The sequence below is a fragment of the Camponotus vicinus genome, unplaced genomic scaffold (genome assembly GCF_025532165.1).
Source record: "Camponotus vicinus isolate PSW18456_S1 unplaced genomic scaffold, iyCamVici1.0 SCAF_4, whole genome shotgun sequence".
NCBI classification, from domain to species: domain Eukaryota; kingdom Metazoa; phylum Arthropoda; class Insecta; order Hymenoptera; family Formicidae; genus Camponotus; species Camponotus vicinus.
In genome coordinates this window covers 6,667,532-6,686,179 of record NW_028141976.1, presented here as the reverse complement: position 1 = coordinate 6,686,179, position 18,648 = coordinate 6,667,532, and the positions used below count along the sequence as shown (strand labels likewise).

Here is an 18,648-nt window from a genome sequence, read left to right as displayed (position 1 = left end):
CGTGTTATTACAGACTTTACGAGGATATATCTGTATTCTTCTCGCATACAGACTGATATTTTATTGTAGCTTTTATTAGAATTTATGTAACTTGTTATATTCAACAATTTCCGTTCCTTAGTTAGAACATCTCTGAGGAAAATAACTTGGAAAATATTGGCGGTTAAAAGTTTGACACGCTTAGAAGTTAGTTTTAAATAATTCTCTCTTAATCATGTAAAAGTGCGCTTTGAATGTGCTCTGGCGTAGTTATTGCGACAATTGACTTAATTTAATCTAAACGGGCGTAATATACCGCGCGAGATCCAAGCTCAGGTATCGCGTGTTTTTTTTTTTTGCTTCATTCCTTTGGCAAGGAAGCCACGAGATCCGCCAGCCGGAAAGTCAGAAGCGAAGAAAGGTCTCTTCATAATTCAAACGGCTACTAATTGATACTGAATTATTAACCGGAACGAAAGTAAAACACAGCCTCCTCCGGCGCGAAGAGATTACCTGGCCATTGCCTAAGGATTTGGCTCCCGGTTTTCTGAAATAGGAAAACATTGTTTTAATAATACAATAAATTGTTTTGTGTTTGTATAAATAATTCACTTTGCAGTTGGAAATCAATTCCTATTTTTCTATTTTACTTTTCGCTGTTTAATTTTTATTTTTGTTTTAGTCGAGGAATTAAATTTTTTATTTTCTAATTATTGTCATGAATTTTTATGTTTTCGTAGTGTGATATGATATTATAACATTGATGATTATATCAAATTTAATGATTTTGATTAAAAATTTACGTGTACGATTTCATAAAACTGACCAAAATATTTTTTTAAATTGTAATCTTTTACAAACAATTGAATATAAAACGGTTTTCCGTAATTAACATTTGTATTTTAAAAAATTACAGAGATATTTACCTTCAAATTATTTCATAAATTCTGTTGAAATCTCAGAAAGTAGGTTTTTGTTATAGAATAACTTATTAGAACAATTTAAATTATTTAGAAATTTATTCTATCTATTTATTTAGAATAATTTATACGAACAATTAAAAAAGAAGCGAATAAAATGCGACTTGCACGATGTGAAAGACGCTGTATATTTATACAATTCTCTTGGTTGCCTACCAGCGTATTCGACCGGAAACACATATCCTGTCTGTAGAAATGGGAGAAGAAATTGGAGATTGTCGCTGCGGCGACACGTACGACGTCGCACATTTCGCGATGCGTACGCGAAAATCGCTGAACCGATGGATGTAAGCAAACCCGCAGAATGTCGAAATTACTCTCTCCGATGCACCCTCTGTTCCGGTTTCTCTGTTCATCCGTTCTCGTTCTCACCCTTCGCCCTCCGAACGTCGGCCCTACGCTTTCGCGGGTGCACGCACACTTTCTCTCGTTCCCTCCGTCTCCTCGACTCCGTCTCTCTGGCCAGTCCTCGACCTTCTGTATCTCGCCTATCCAGCTGCGACAATCCCACACCTCTATGCGTTAATTCCTGTATACACAGACAACGGATACCTACGGGAGAACATACCGCGGGTATCGTTTATCTTGCATAATGCCGGCGATCTTTGTTTCTTCTCTTGCGCCACGTTCGTCACATTATTTCGAGAGGCCACTTTTTCACAAAGCTTTCATCATTTACAAAATACGTCAAGGCCAATGTAAATATATTTAATACTCGTGTAAATATTTTTCGACAGATAACGAACGCGATGATTATTTGCTCTATCAATTACTCGAAAATAAAGAACGCAGATTATAAATTGATTAAATTGTTTCTTAATTATTTATTTAAAGTTATCTTTGTCTAAAGAATTCTTCTTCAAATACGGTTAGAGATTACATATATTATAAATATTTAGGAAATGAATTTTCTTATTATTTATACTACAGATAAATAATCTATAGATAAATAAAAATATTTGTTATGGACATACTTATCGTCAAACATTTCGACATATGCAATTCAACGATCGCTAACGATGACGATAATTCAATTGAGAATTTTTGTAACCATCGACACGTTCGAGACATCACCCATCAGACGATCGACAAACTCTGCAAGAGAACGACGGAGCCGTGGAATAAAGGTTAGCGAATCGTACTAATTGATACCGATGGAAGGGCGTTTCTACATTGTCAACCGAAAGAATCAACTCCGATAAAAGTTCGTCCGGGGGTCGTCATCGTGATCCGTTTGGTCGCGTCGTTGCACTAAAATAAACCTTCGAAACGAGTGGCGGCGACCAGGTAACTCCGGGACTCCGGGCATCGAGGGTTCGGGGGAAAAGAGCCGGGAGGGAAGGCGGAGGAGGTCGACGGCGATGAGTCCGAGTTTTTGAGAGGCTGACGAACCAATCACGGGGCCATCTATAATGTACACAGCCCGTTAACAATTGAGACCAGAGACATTCCGTCCGCTTGGTCCTAGCCATTCTCCAAATATCCGCCATGGCTGGTCAATCGTCCCAGGAAACCTGTCTGCACCCTCCACCTCCGCCCAGGCAATTCCTGCCTCTTTTCTCTTTTCCGCAGCCGGGCACGTGAAACGTTAGTCGGACCGTCGACCAAAACGGACGCCCGCGGAATCGTTAATTCCTCTCAATATTGCACGTCCTTTTCAGAAGCCACGTCAAGTCACCGGCGGATGTCCTTTCGCTGGCCGAAAGGGCGTAAGTGGCATTTCTAACTCAACTCGATTCGCCTCTCGCGATTATTTCCTCCGAGATAGACGTTTTGCAGCGAACGGAAAGCGCAAAGTTGGAGACTTTTTTCCTGGGAAAGCACCTTTAATTGCACAACTTTCATTTTCCAATCAATGTTCGTCGTTCTAGAAACTATATATAACAATTCTTAACAAAAATATAAACCATATCTTTAAAAAAATAAAAATATAGCAAAACTATATTTGTTTAATATATAAGAAATATATTAAGTATTAAAATTTGAAAAATTGTTTGCACCTTTAACATGTAAGTTATTTGAAGCAAATACTTTCTATCCTGAATTTTATTTATTATCCCTAAATTCTCGCTCTCTTCGAACAGTTGGCGACGATAGCGACAGTCGGTCGGAATCTGCGGGGTAATTTGTATTCTACATTTCTCGCGAAACGATGGGGGCGTCGAATACTCGTGTCGCGTCTGCTTTCTCATCCTCCCTTCTTTCACTTTCCCTCTCACGTACGTCCGTAAGACTCTTACACACACTCGGGCCAGTGAGTAACGTCTGATTATGCGAGCGCATGGCTGCCCGTAACGCGATTTAATATTAAAATATTATGACAAACGTCAACAGGAGGCGGGTGTAAAGAGACGCGCTTCTGATTGGCTCGCGACCGCGTGAATACGAAACGAGAGACAGGGACACCTCGCCAACCCTTGTTTTGCCCTTCGCTACTGTTCCCTTTTTGCTCCTACGACTGAAACTCAGAAGAGTATTCCGCCAGAAGAGATAAAGCGGATAAGGGGACCAGGTGTTAATCCAGTTGAAAACGCGGTCTTCCGGTTTTTAATTCCATTATCCTTTTTTGTATCTTGAAAGAATACTTGCGGTATCAAGTAAAATTCTTGAAATCATCGTATATGATAATTGTGATAATTTATCTTGTTTTGTTCATATATTAAGAATATTTTTAGATATTATTTTTATATAAATATCATATAATTATTTCCATACATACATACATTAAATTAATTTAATCTGAGAATTATTATTTTTTATATTTCTCATCCGTCATATTTTTACGAGAAAATAATTTTATTCTTAATTTTTTTATTAATTTTATTATAATTTTATTATTTATTATTATTATTTTGTATAAGGTTTATAAAGAAATAAATTAATAAATTATTGGACATGCAATCCTTCAAAATTTTGAAATAAATTAAATCTTAGAACGAAAGATTGTTAAGATCTATTGAATGCCTTGAATAAAACAGCTACGTTAAAACGGTGAAGGGGATTACGAAATAGGCAGATATTTGATGCACAATATGCATATATAAAAAGCCAAATCTGAATTCATTGTGCAAACGGATCGTCGGCACCAGTGTCGATTTAAACGTCGGCTTTTTTCTCATGCAAAAGCATCTGTAACGCGAGCAAGCGTGCACACACGAAACGTGTTGGACGAGGCTCAACGCACGTAGTTTAGCCCGTGTATCGTCGACATGCAGAAAAGCGCGCTGAATAAACACTCCTGATAGCGTGCTTGTAACGAGTTTAAAATCTAACGATATCCCATCGGTTTGGAACACGACCGACACTCGCCACTCGCCAGGATATCGAACAATCGCCTACACAACAGAAATTTCGATACCCGTTTTGTATTCATTTCCGCCTATCGGCTGATATTGATATCCTCCCTTCCTACCCAGCAGTTATAAAACGATCGGCGTTGATTGTACGTTATTAAATCGTATCATTAAACGTTTGTATTTTTTGCTTTTCATAAAATGTATGATAAATGTATGTTTTTACAAGCTCGTTAGATATTGAATGTACTTTATACTAGATTGTTGCAATAATTACTGTGATTAAGTAGATAATTATAAACTAAAAAATATGTTATTTGCAACTAGACAAAAAAAATTTCGCTTTATTGTACAGAAATATTAATTTTGTTTTTTATATATCTTAAAGAATTGTTAAAGATAAAAATAAATATATATATTGTCTAAGAGTAAAAATACTTAAATTATAAATGTACATATTTACAAAAATATTGGTATATTAGATACTCAATAGAAAATTGGTGAGTCATAGTTGTCTAAATATTTCGGCTGCCCTCGTTCCAGCAGATGAAGCGGAAGACGAGGCGTAATAGAAAGTTCGGCAACGAGTAGAACCGAAAGTATCACGACGAGGGTGTACATAAGGAACTCATATACAGCCATGGGAGTTTTGGTATGGGAAGTTGCTGCTGGAAGAGGGGGAAAGATGGAATAAATCCAAACAGTAAACAGAGCGGAGCTTCGCGGGGGGAGAAACGGTGGTGAAAATTCTAATATATAAAAGATATGAGAGACCGCGCGCGCGAGGGGGTTGAACTCGAAGAAGCCTCCAGGATTCAAATAAGTGGCGTTACGCGAGGTACCCGCGAGGGTGAAAGGACGGGAGGGTAGGGGTCGAAGGAATCTGAACAGCCAACAACAAGCGCAGCCTCCGACCTTTATTTAACCTTTTCTTAAAAGAGTCTTAGGAGTCCCTCTTATCTGTAGTCGATGGCCCTTCAGCGTTGGTCCTTATACTTTCATTCTTCCGTACTCTTATATCTTTTTCCTTTGGTCCCCGTGTACACACGTCGAGCTTCATCGTTTTTCTCTTGTTTCCTCCCCTTTCCCCTAAGAACTTTTATATTTTCGCGACGAATAACGAGTATATAACCCCTTTCACGATATTCGCGGCTTCGCTTTAAGAATATTTTCCCTTCTTTCATTAAGAGAGAGAGACGCTAAGTCGGCATTAATGAATTAAAGGACGGCTGCGAGGATGAAGGCTGAGCCGAAGTAAATTAAACAATTCTGCCGATCGTCGCGTTTCGCTAATTTCATGGGCAAACGACATTGTTCGCAATCTGAGCGAATATATATGGTTTTACTCATTAGTAATAGAGATCTGTTTGAGATAATTTACATAAGAGCTTTATTTTATCTCTTGAACTGCTGATAAACAAGGACAGAACGAGAATAGAAAAGAGGTCTGATTGATTTGCTTCATACATGGAAACAAAATTTATTCAATATTATATCATTATAATATTATATTATATCTGTAATTAGAAAATAATGTTATTTTTTCAGACAATTCATATTGATATCTTTATTCATATTGATTCTTATTATTTATACATCAATACAATTAAAATTAAAAAATATAATTCTATACTCTTTGTTATGTTATACAAAGTTCTTTCTTCTTTATCGATAATAATGAAAATATATATATTCTATATGTATATATTTAAAATTTGACTCTATAATTGTGTGAATTATAAATCGAGCAGTCTATAAATAGAAAAATGTTGATGTGAACCGCGGAGGTGTTCATGATTACAGTAACGGAAAAAAACAAGAATTCAAAAAGGGCTTCAGACACACGAGCAAAATTCTGCAAAATGACGTGCCTTTTCTTCTGTTTTCCTTCGTCTCCTGACTTTACCGTCCTATTTCCCTTTTCTTTCTTTCCTCTGTCTCACAGACTTCGCTCCGAAAACGCCACGCGTTGGCGCTCCTGACTAAACACTGATAACGTGCGCCACGGAATTTCTTTGCATGTTATAAACATACGTAATCGTACACAAATAAGATTAGCATAGGACTCGGCATGCTGGATTTGCAAGAGACACACGGCCTCTCGTTCGCGAGACAATCGTTTCGCACAAAGGCAAACGTATTTTAAATTTATCTTCGTCTTTCGCGGCCGATGGGGATATTTGATTCGGAAAGACAGAGCCTCTCGGTTGACTGAATTGCACAAGAACGGCTAGTCAGCACAACTGAACAGCGCAAAATGACGTCATTTATGTGCCATAATACGCAAATAATAAATAAATAATTTTTATGCAAATTGATTTTTATTTAATTTTTGCAGATGCCAGTCGCAAGAATTAAATAAAATAATTATGTACGCATAAAATTATTTACCGTGCATTAACAGGAATTTTGTAGAATTTTTTTTTAGAATGATACGTAATTATGAACATGAATCCTGTGTCATATTATAAACACATTTATAATGAGCATACACACCGTTTTATAAATGTTTCTACTAATAAGAATATAATTGACGGAGTCGGCACTTTTGATATTTTAGTGATGTCAGAGATACGACAAAAGTTTTACTATGTAAAGACGCAAAAAAGCGAGGAAATATTTTCGCAGGATAAATACATCGGAAAATTCATACGCGCTTGTCTTCGACGAGGTGTTTTGCTGTTCTGTTGGATCCTTGGGTTGATAAATATTTGCACAAGCAATGCGTCCCGAGACACGTGTGTTTGTGGTAATTACTTTGTTGCGTGACGATTGTTTGTTATGCAATTCGGTTCTCCGACGAAGGCACGAAGTGCGAGGCCAACGGGCACTCGAATTGGAAATATTTTTAACTAAACGTGTCTTGCACATTATTTTACTTGCTATTGTACGTGATATAATATATGTTTAAAGTAAATGTTTATAAAAACAAGTAATTGATTAGAGCAACATAAATATATAATAAATAGTTTACTCATCAGTTCCATCACAGTTTTTTAGCGTGCTGGTCTCATTACTTTGCACACATTTTCATCTATTTTAAAATATTCACATTAATAAAAATAAATTGATAGATGTTATTTAATTCGTTATTTTATAAAATACAATGTGTATATATATGTGATTTATCTTATTAATTAATAAACTTTAAATACACGTGCAATAATAATCGAAATTTAATTTTGTGATTTAATTTATGAAAATCTTTTTTTTATAAGAATAATTGTTTTATAATAATCATGTTTTATTATACAAAGATTTGATTTTTCTTATATAATTTAAATCCTTAAAATTATATTGGAAGATGTTACAAAAAAAAAATTTACTATAAAATTATTATTTAAGAATTTTATATTTAGAAAATGTAAATAATTTGAAAATTTTTCTTGATGATGTCATTATAACACACGCAGAGCTATTATTTATATATTATAAAATTCATCATCAAAATTCATCAAATTTATTATTGCGCAAATCTTTTGGAAGCGTAAATTTGTAACATTATGTTACTTCTATGATTTTAGAATAATTAAAGGCAATAAGCTTTCTTGAGAACATCGTGTCTCTAATACCATTCCAGTACATAATAATATAATAATAATGAAGAACTTACATATCGAGACATCTAGAATGCGCTCAAAAGTTTCGACCCTCGTTCGTACCCTCGCAGCAAGAAGCGAGCGGAAGAGAAGCTGAGTGCTCGGTTCCGCCTTTACACTCGACAATCTGCTTGATGATAGAACTTAATAAAACAAATCTCGCTGTGTAAACAGCTGAGGAGACTCGAACCGACGTCATTCAGACAACAGCAAGTTTTCCTTCGAGCCAGCCAATGATGACGGAGCCGAGAGCTGGCCCGCTCGAATACCATTAGATAAGATCAATATTGTTCAAAATACGGTAGAAGTTTAACGCATGTACATTACGTGGCATTTATATCATGAATATTCCGCCTGGAGCTGCTCTTAGCTCCCCCGCTGTTCTGCGTTGCGCTATCTTTCTCATTTAACTCTCATTCCTTATCTCAAAATTTGTCGCTGCGTAAATATCGATTCGAATCTGGATGATTCAAAATGTAACTCCTTGCCTTGATGTTTTACGATAAAGCGTAATTTCTCCACGAGGCAACAGCCTTTGATCGAGTTCTCGATCTCTATTTTCGTATTTCAGGCTACTTCGCTGTTTGCAGCCCTGAAACAGCAGCAACAACAATCGCGCGACAGCGTCTTCTCGTCGCGGGACCGCGATTGCCGCGACAGGGATCGCCTGTCTACGACTCGCAATCGTGACTCCGGCAGGGGTAACATTGCGGAGACCGGCGGCGGCAACGGGGCTGCTGAACAGCAGCAACAGGATCTTAGTATCGAGTACCAAAGCAATGGGAAGCTCAGTCCCGCCGGACACGTAGTGACAGCAGCACCCATGACCCAGCAAAAGCAGCCAATTATCACGCAGCAGTCGCAACAGCCCAGCTCGGGGGCGCCAGGGCCCCAACCTAGTCCGCATCAGAGCCCGCAAGCCCCACAGAGAAGTTCGCCGTCGAATCCTTCCCAGGGCCCGCCACCCGGTGGCCCGCCAGGGGCACCGCCGTCGCAGACTCCCTCGCAGATGATGCTCAGCTCGGCGAGCGGTCTCCATCAAATGCAACAGCTGCTGCAACAACACATACTCAGCCCTACGCAATTGCAGTCCTTCATGCAGCAGCACACGTTGTACATGCAACAACAACAGCAGCATCATCAGGTGAATCTTTTTTATTAATTCCTTCAATGTCATACACACTTATTTTATAAGTATTTATAAGTATTTTATAAGTATTTTATAAGTATTTATATTATGAACATTTAATGAGATATATGCACATTGTGATCATGTATTTTTATTTATTATTTTTCTAAGTTCAAGTGAAATTTTCCATATAAGATAATAGATTAAAGTAAATATCTTATTCAATTTAACGAAAATATTTTTAAACATATTTTTCCACATATTTTTTATAAACAAATTTTTAATTTTATTATACAGGGTGTTTCATTTTAATCCGACCAGTCGAATATCTCGAAAACCAAGCCCGGGAGAGAAAAATATTTCAGACAAAAGTTGTTTGGTTGCGAGGGGGCCATAAGATGGTGACAATGATTTGACCTTGAACAGTCATTTGAAGGTCATATAAAGGTCACCTTAAATTTCTTAAATGGAATACCCTATATATTTTTGCACATTCTTGTAGCTGACATCGAGAGCTTTTCAAAACACTATAATTAAGTACCTTTTCGTTAAGTACTTTTTGAGTTATGAGGCTTGAAATAATTTCTTAATTCTACATAAACCGTAAAATATCTAGTAAAATATTCATTTTTCGATTATCTTACCTTAATACTTTTACGTACAAAATAATGAGAGGAATCAATTGGTATAAAGAAAACACATAGTTGTTTTTAAGAAAAAATATGGAATTGTTAATTGCAAATTACATATTTTTTCTTCAAAACAACTATGTGTTTTCTTTACACCAATTGATTCCTCTTATTATTTTGTACGTAAAAGTATTAAGGTAAGATAATCGAAAAATGAATATTTTACTAGATATTTTACGGTTTATGTAGAATTAAGAAATTATTTCAAGCCTCATAACTCAAAAAGTACTTAACGAAAAGGTACTTAATTATAGTGTTTTGGAAAGCTCTCGATGTCAGCTACAAGAATGTGCAAAAATATATAGGGTATTCCATTTAAGAAATTTAAGGTGACTTTTATGTGACCTTCAAATGACTGTTCAAGGTCAAATCATTGTCACCATCTTATGGCCCCCTCGAAACCAAACAACTTTTGTCTGAAATATTTTTCTCTCCCGGGCTTGGTTTTCGAGATATTCGACTGGTCGGATTAAAATGAAACACCCTGTATTATAACACATATTATGATGTTTTTTTTAAATTATAAAATGCTGCTGTTAAATATTGTCAGATTAGATACATAATAGATCAATTTATTTTTAAAATCAGAGAATGATTCAATGTTACAATTAATATTAAATCAGTTTTTATAATTAATATAATTTTGCAATTTACAAAATCTGCGTTCAATTCTTACATCTCCCATCTTTATATTTCTATTATTTTATTTAAATATCGTTCAATTGCAGGATTCATCTTCCGATCATGCATCTAACCAAGAACGTTTCGGCTATTTCTCTTCTTTAAAAAACGTAAGTAAAATTTGTCTAAAGTAAATTTCTCTTGTTTTAATAATATGTAAGATTTATAATCAAAGGGAAAGAGACTTTATATTACTTTATGAAGCACTATAATCATCAAAAGAATTAATAATACGCGATATAAGTTATTAAAATGTTTTGGTTAACTTATCTTTTTCATTTTATCCTTTGTATATTTATTTGACAGACAAACAAATTTTTAGCAAAGATTTTTTTATTTTTGTACAAGTTTATATATTTACATTATATACAATTGGCAAACAAAATGTGTTTTGTAGCGCAACTAATATGCTTATAAGTGACACATTTTGACAAATTAAATTATTGATTCTTGAAAAATAAACAAAATGGAAACATAAGGCACTTTTGTGAGAAAGCAAATCTTAAAAGAGGTTTTGAATTTCGGTGTACGCGCAATTCGTGGCCGATAGAATTGCCGGGAACTTCGATGCTGTAGCGAGAGGGTTGATACTCGGTCTGTGTAAACAGGTAGTCCCTTCTATATCGTTACAATAACAATACACGTCGCACGAACCACTTTTGCTATCTAGCCGCAGTGTTATCCTGGCGCCTACGATCCAATAAGCACTCTGATATTCTTTTTCAAAAATATCTACACACGCGACAACAAATATTTTTCATATCGCACTATGTAGTTTATTGTAGCAGAAACTGTTCTTCGAAGGAGAAAATGTGTGAGACGTTGAGTTGGACATGTGTATTATATTTTGCTCAATCATTTTCGAAAGATGGATTAATAAAGTCATGACATTAATGTTTGTATACAATTTAATTAGTAATAGTAAACAAAAATTTAAATTATAGAGAGTTTACAAAATTAAAATTTGCTTGGAGATCTTTTTATTATCATCAGAATTTTTAATTATGAAAAATAGTGCATGAAATACTAAACAAATATGAAATATATAAGAATCATATGTTTGTATACAATTTAATTAATAATAGTAAATAAAAATTTAAATTATAGAGAGTTTACAAAATAAAAATTTGCTTGGAGATCTTTTTATTATCATCAGAATTTTTAATTATGGAAAAAAATGCATGAAATACAAATATGAAATATATAAAAATCATATGTCGCTTAACATGAACACGAAGATGTTTATCAGGGAAAACGTATTTGCAGTCATTAATCGTGCAATTTATAGTAATATGATAAAGAAGGCGTGTACTTCGAAGTTTGTTTTAAAATATCCTCGAGGGGTACGAAAGATCGAGAAATGAAATAGGCAGCGGAGGTTACTCTAGAGGATGAGGTAAGCAATTAAGCATTGCCATCAGCCGTTGTGTCTCGTTGTTTGTCTTCGAGGTGCCCATCAACTGCCCTCTATCTTCTTGCGCCGCGAATTATCTGCGCCCGTGATTTATTCATCACTCCAAGACGCAAGTGCCGTCTTCGCCCTTTTTTCCTTTCCTTTTTATTCTGGCCAACTAATTTGGCAGGAGTGAAATGTTCACTTCCCTGACGTTTAATAATAAACCGCCGATACCGTTTGATTCATAATTAATTGTTTTAATCTTTTAACCTTTGAGAGATATTTTGTGGAAAAATTATATGAGACTTGCTTGTAATTAATATAATATTTGAAAAATAAAAATAATCGAGTTTTTCTTTAGATTTTCTTAATGGAATATACGTATTAAATCGTTTGCTTTTTATAATAACAATTTGACAACAATATAATCATGACTTTATATTGAATTGACACTATATATGATATACATATTTGAACAAAGCGAAATCTGTTTATCTCTTTTTTATTTCAGCATCAGCATCAACTTGCGGAACTCAATAAAAAACAATTGGAACAAGCGATGCAGCAACTGCAGGAACAGTTGCAGCTGAATTTATTTCAACAGACGCATTTATTGCAAACGGCAGACAAGAAGAAGGCATCGGCACCTCTCCAACAACTAGCGATCCAGCAGCAGCAGCTGATACAGCAACTGCAGATAACACAAAGGCAATATCTATTGCAACAAGGACTAAGCCTTCAAGGTCACAATCCTTCTTCAGGTATTTATACATTGAAATCAAAATGCTTGATTAAAGATTTCCTGATATTTAGTAGCCAAATAGATTTAAACGTTAATATTAATAGAAAATATTGCAAGCATATGAGACAATTATGATAAAAATATAATGTATTAAAAAATCATTAACACACACTTTTCAGAAATAATAATAGAATTTTTGTAATATTGATAATCATATTATTATTTATATTATTATTATTTTCATTACATCTTGATCAGTAGCTGAACAAAACTATAAAACAAAAATATGAAATATTTAGAACTAAAATGAAATAATTACAATAAATTTTATTTTATATGAAATTCCATCTTAATAAAATTTTATGTTATTACATATTATATAAAAAATTATAAGCTCTAAAAAGCTAGTTGATTTTTTCTTATTTTCCGATTAAGGAAAGATATTTGCACATTACAAAAACAGGAACAACTTTCTTAGAAATAATACTTATTGATAATTGTTTTAATGTCTTGCACTTGCTCAGCGTCAATGTATTTCACAATCATAAGGAAGATGATGCTTCCATTGACACATGCTCATATTCACGATGAAGGGATTATACAAACGCATATTTTTTGCTCGCGTATCATTGCCACGCTTTTATATTCTAACACATATTATACATCATACAAATATAGGAGAATTTACATAAACATCACGATCGGTCACATGTCACAACAAAACACACGCATGTATTTGCAGCGACGTATAACACGCTACCGTGGGAGTCACGTGTGATCGGCAGCACGTGTGCAAAAAAGACGAATTCGAAGGTAAGCTCTGATGTTGGAGGCATCTCCTTGGTTTAAATTAAAAAACGATCCACTATTCTGTCAAAACCTTTTGAGCCTACGCATTTCTTTATCTTTTTCTCCCTTTTTCGATCTTGATGTCTCTCATTTCCTCTCTTCTGCTTCCACATTCACTGTCTTCCTTTCTTGCTTTCCACTTCACCCTGGGCAAAGCTTTCCACGTACAAGTGTTTCGATTACGTCGGTACTCGTCCCGGCGATATTTTTCTTTCTAACACGTGTATAAATATATATATATATATATATATATATATATATATTGTATATAAGTAAAATGTAGGAAGGACCGTTTGAAATAGCAGTGTGATATGATGATTACTTCAAATTCGATAATTCACGTGTGAAACAAACTTGCCCATCATCCTTAACTTTTATTCCATTTAATCGTTTTGATTCGTTTCTGTTTTCTTCATTTGTCAAATATAACTATCTATTTCTTCAGTCTCACCGCTCCATCTCGCATGTCCGTATTCTTATATTCCTTGTATGCCTCCTCGTCTGGCGCGTAGCTTCGTCTCTCGTTCGCATGTTTGCTTCACACGTGATTGCTTCGAGATACGCGCCAAACATTATGCCATAAATATTATTTTTATACTCATTTAAATATCTAATGCAGCGTTCTTTAAATCATAATCTGTATGAGAGGAGATATTATATATTTTTAAGAGAAATTAAATTTTCTTTCTCTTATAAAACTGATTGTAAAAATTTGGTAATAAAAGTATCTCCACGTAAATTAGAGTAAAAAAATATTGACTAATCTTTTCGTTTAATCAGTTTCTCAAATAGTTTTTTCTGAAATTTCAAGCAGGTTTGCCGCCAAGTGATAATTTATCATCATGGAAATCAGAGCCGTCGGATACCCCGGAATCCCACCAGAATTCCAGCGTGCCGAAGTCCAATTCCGGATTGAATGGTAAAAACAATAGTCTCACGCTTCTCAATTGGTCTCGATCTCGCTCGTTTTTTTACTCCAATTTCTCCTTGCTTATATGTTTTACTTTTGCGAATGCGACGTTCGTTTGCCGAACTATCGCAGGCATTCTGAATTCGATAGCTTCAAGCCGGCGATCCGAGGTAAATGGCACAACGCCAATGGATGAGAAGCCGCTGGACGCCTCCTGCAACGATAAAGTTCACCCCCTCTATGGCCATGGGGTTTGCAAGTGGCCAGGCTGTGAAGTAATTTGTGAAGACTATCAAGCATTCCTTAAGTGAGTTCTGCAAACTAATTTTTTCATAATCTGTTTTAATCGTATTCGTCGTTCGATTATTTTGCTCTGATGCAAATTCGATTTTTGGTCCAACTACCTTGCTGCAAATCTTTATCTCAGCGCAATATTAATATTTCTCATTAATACCATGAAGAAATTTATCGTAATTTATTTAAATGAATGAAACGGAAATATCTATCATTTGTATTAAATCAAGTTAAAATCTTTGTCGTGCATAATTTAATAAATCTTAGCGAGGCAAATTGTTTCCAAGCAAATAAGTAAATGCGTGGAAGAAGCTCAATGCTTCGAATATAAAGGACTGAAAAACGGGAGGAATAAAGTCAGCAATTAAATTGGGAAGGATGGGACAAAGAAAGTGTAGAAAAATCGCTCGTGTCAGCGTATCTCATTGACATCAGACGCTTTTGCCCATCGGCCTCGAATCGCAACCGCAAGCTCCATCCGTAGCTCCAGCCCGCCGGGGGATCTTTCGTAATCACGTAGTTCGTCGGTGCAAACTCCCTCAAACAAGCCGTTACTTAAAAAAAAAAACGCTAATTACCTTTGTCTCATTAATATTCACGACATTCGACCGCATCGTTATGCCCCTCAGTCTAATCCCTTTCTGCCCCCTCCCCTCCTCCTCCTCCCAGCCGCCAGTTCGTCCGTTCAAGCTCCCTCGACCTTCCCGCATCTTCGTTCTTAACCGACCAACCCACTCCTCACCATTCCCCTCACCCTCGTCGATACAGCCGTCCGTTTCGTCGACGAAGAAGGATTACGGAAATTCTTAAATACGGAATCTTGTTGGCGGTGTTGGTACCCCCATCCCTGTCTCTACGACGCGGCGAAGCTTAATTTTCTGTCCTGCCGTCTCCTGGGGCGGTGAGGGAACGGGTCCCCGTTGTTGGAGGATGGAGCGTTACGTGTCCGGGATTTTTCGTGGCTTTCTGATGAAAGAATTTGTTCGCAGCTCTTGCAAGATAATTGTGCGGCTATATCTTCATTGCTTTTCCGGCGTGATTTTCTCCTTGTCATAAACATAAGCCGCGATAAACAAAAATATCATAAAATTCTCAATAAAATATTAAATCCAAAATTAAATCGTATTAAGATTATAGCTTTCAAATTAATATACAAATTTTCACTAGACGTAACACGAAATAAGAGAAATAAATTACGTTAAAATATAATATATCTTAAAGTAAAATTTATATGAAATATAAATGTAACGATACTTAATTTAATTTATTTATTTTAATTCAATTTTATACATGGTTTCACATCGCGATCGTGTCCCTTTTATCATTTAATCCAATTTAACAGAAAGGTTGATAGAGGATTACGATTTTAAAATATTATAAGCATTTTTTATGCTTTGCTCTCTTGTGTTATCAAATATTTAGTTCATATCTAATATTTTGATATTTATAATTGCATCAATTAAAAATGCAACTATTGAATACTAAGCTATAATTGATGATGAAATATTGCAGACACTTAAATACAGAACACACGTTGGATGACCGATCGACAGCACAAGCCAGGGTCCAGATGCAAGTAGTATCACAGCTAGAAATTCAATTGCAAAAAGAACGAGACCGATTAGGTGCTATGATGCATCATCTGCATATGGCGAAGCAGATGGCTTCTCCGGAACCTCCAAAATCATCTGAATCATCGGTATGTTTTCTTTATATTATATTATATTATAATTTTATATTCGTAATTTATACATATATATATATATATATATGTAATACGTTTTCCCATTTATAACTATTTATTATAACACAATGAATAAATATATAATGATAATTATAACCCTAATTTCTTCTACAATAAATTTTTAAAAATATATTTGAAATTGAAATATAATAGATTTTTCTTTAAAAAGAAAGAAAGAAAAAGAGAGAGAGAGAGAGAGAGAAATTCAGTAATAAGTCTTCGACTTATGAAATCTCAAAATTGATGCGATTTTATTTTTCAAATATTGCTAACAAAAAATATAAAAATATTGTCATATATTGTGCGTAATAATTTGTAAATATTGTTGTTATATATTTTTATAAACTTACACAAAATTTTTAAGAACAAATTAATTGTCATTGAGAACTATAATAATTTCGTTATTTGTTTTACCTCGAATTAAAAAAACAATTATTATGATATTTAAAACAATACAAAATATCCATTTTAAGCCGTAATTATAATACACTTAAGGATAAGTTTAAAATGAGTATCGAAAGCCGAATCCGGAAAAACGATCCGACTGCGACGCGTAAACTTTCCCGGCTGTGGCACCACTACAAGATCGTAAAGCCGAATTTTCACGACAGACCAGCTCGTTGAAAGATTTTACGATCTCCTCGCGGCCCGCTAACAACAACGCGAGTTTCAGTTTTAACGCGCCGCCGAGTCGAGTGCTAATTTATACATAAAGTTTGCATTAATAATTCATCGGAGCCGCGGTGATTTTATATCGCCTTAATTAAAACCCCTAACAAGTTGGGCAGTCGGAGAATACCAATATCGCATTAGCCCTCCGCCAGCGACAACGCCCGACAGCCGACGGTTTAATTATTTTAACGCGGCTGTGTGAGTGATAGCGCTACGAAGATCGGATTGCCCGTACGGTTCATATACATTCTAAAAGTTTGTACATTATTGCGATATGTAATAAGATATTCGCATTGCATTACGTAACGCCTTGGGTATGAACATTACCATAAAATTTCTGAAAAAAGGTTTTAAATATATAAAATGCCGTTTATAAGACCGTGTTCAAAGTTTCTTTATAAAATTTTGAATTTTTCTGAGTTTATTTGAAAAAATAATTTTGTATACAAATATACATTATTAAAGAATTTATCCTTTCTTTATAATAAATATATACATATTTGAACTATAAAGAGAGAGAAATTATTTTATTACTTCTCATCTATTTTATTTTTAATCGCTTAATTAAATATACGTTGGATTTCTTTTTTTACTATTTCTTGATATCTAAATTTTTTTTAAAGTGAAATTAAATGATTATGAATATAATATATATATAATTGAATGAAGATTCAAATTATTTGCGGATTAATAGACCCCTCAAATCGATTTAATTCGCTTATGCTGTTTATACTGATATTCCAGCTACGTCTGTTTTGTTTTCTATTTTGTAAACTTTATTTCAGACGGGCTCGAATTTACCAAAGCTGAATTTTTCCACTGCGCTGATGAGCCAGCCGCCACCTAACTTCGGGGTCTCTCAGGTATCACCGGTGTCCATGTCCGCTCTAGTGTCCGCCGTGAGGTCACCTGGCGGTGGTCAACTGCCCCCATCGGCCGGCGGTGCTCCGATACCGCCACTTCCGACTATACCTAACATGTCCGGTTTACCGCCGATGCCCAATATGCCCGGCAGCATGCCAAGCATGGCTGGTCCAATTAGACGGCGCATCAGCGACAAATCAGCTCTTTCTCTGGCAGGAGGTAAGGTCGTCTTTTCTTCTCTTAATCTTCAACGATGCCGTCTAAGAGGTGAGGTTAGAGGTAGAATCTACGAATAATTAGGATTAACAGGGCTCACAGAATCGTATATTTTGCGTTACCTATCTTATTCTATCAAAATCAATTTTGCAAAAGCTCTTCCGTTTTACCTGTTTCAAGGAAAATGGTTGATTACAAAATATCTTCTTATTAATGAGAGAACAAAATTTACACGTAACTAATATGTTTAAATATTAACGCATAATATATAGTACATTTCATTAGCCGTTTATATATTAGTAATAAAAATTGATAATCAAGCTTTTTAAAAAAATGCGAATTTTGAAAAAGAATGAGTTTATCTAATGCTTAAGTAATTAAACTTTCAAATTCAGTTACGTAATATATAGAGGAATATATAATATTACACTTTTCTCTGAATTTTCTATTAAGTAATATCATTGATTAATATAATATATATTTGCGAAGTGTACTTAAATACATAATTATGTTAAATATATAATTATATTGGTTATTAAATAGAATTTAGTGATATTAATACATTCTTAATTAATTGATTTTTTTTAAATATAATGTTTTGTTGTACGGTT

General features: G+C 34.8%; 1 protein-coding gene across 25 annotated transcripts in view; it reads left to right on the top strand.

The window, feature by feature from the left end:
- Positions 1-18,648, top strand: part of Foxp (forkhead box transcription factor P) — a 285,273-nt gene that overhangs the window by 250,066 nt on the left and 16,559 nt on the right. For 17 of the 25 annotated variants that reach the window (XR_014438721.1, XM_083098183.1, XM_083098181.1 and 14 more), the window contains 7 exons: positions 8,423-8,995; positions 10,398-10,460; positions 12,258-12,507; positions 14,149-14,256; positions 14,380-14,554; positions 16,054-16,240; positions 17,743-18,040. Coding sequence is in view for 24 of the 25 variants with exons in the window: in XM_083098183.1 (XP_082954309.1) it covers positions 8,423-8,995; positions 10,398-10,460; positions 12,258-12,507; positions 14,149-14,256; positions 14,380-14,554; positions 16,054-16,240; positions 17,743-18,040 (1,654 nt within the window). In the remaining variant the exon portion in view is untranslated. The remainder of the gene's footprint in view (positions 1-8,422; positions 8,996-10,397; positions 10,461-12,257; positions 12,508-14,148; positions 14,257-14,379; positions 14,555-16,053; positions 16,241-17,742; positions 18,041-18,648) is intronic. The other 8 variants (XM_083098175.1, XM_083098171.1, XM_083098182.1 and 5 more) reach the window with 3 other exon arrangements.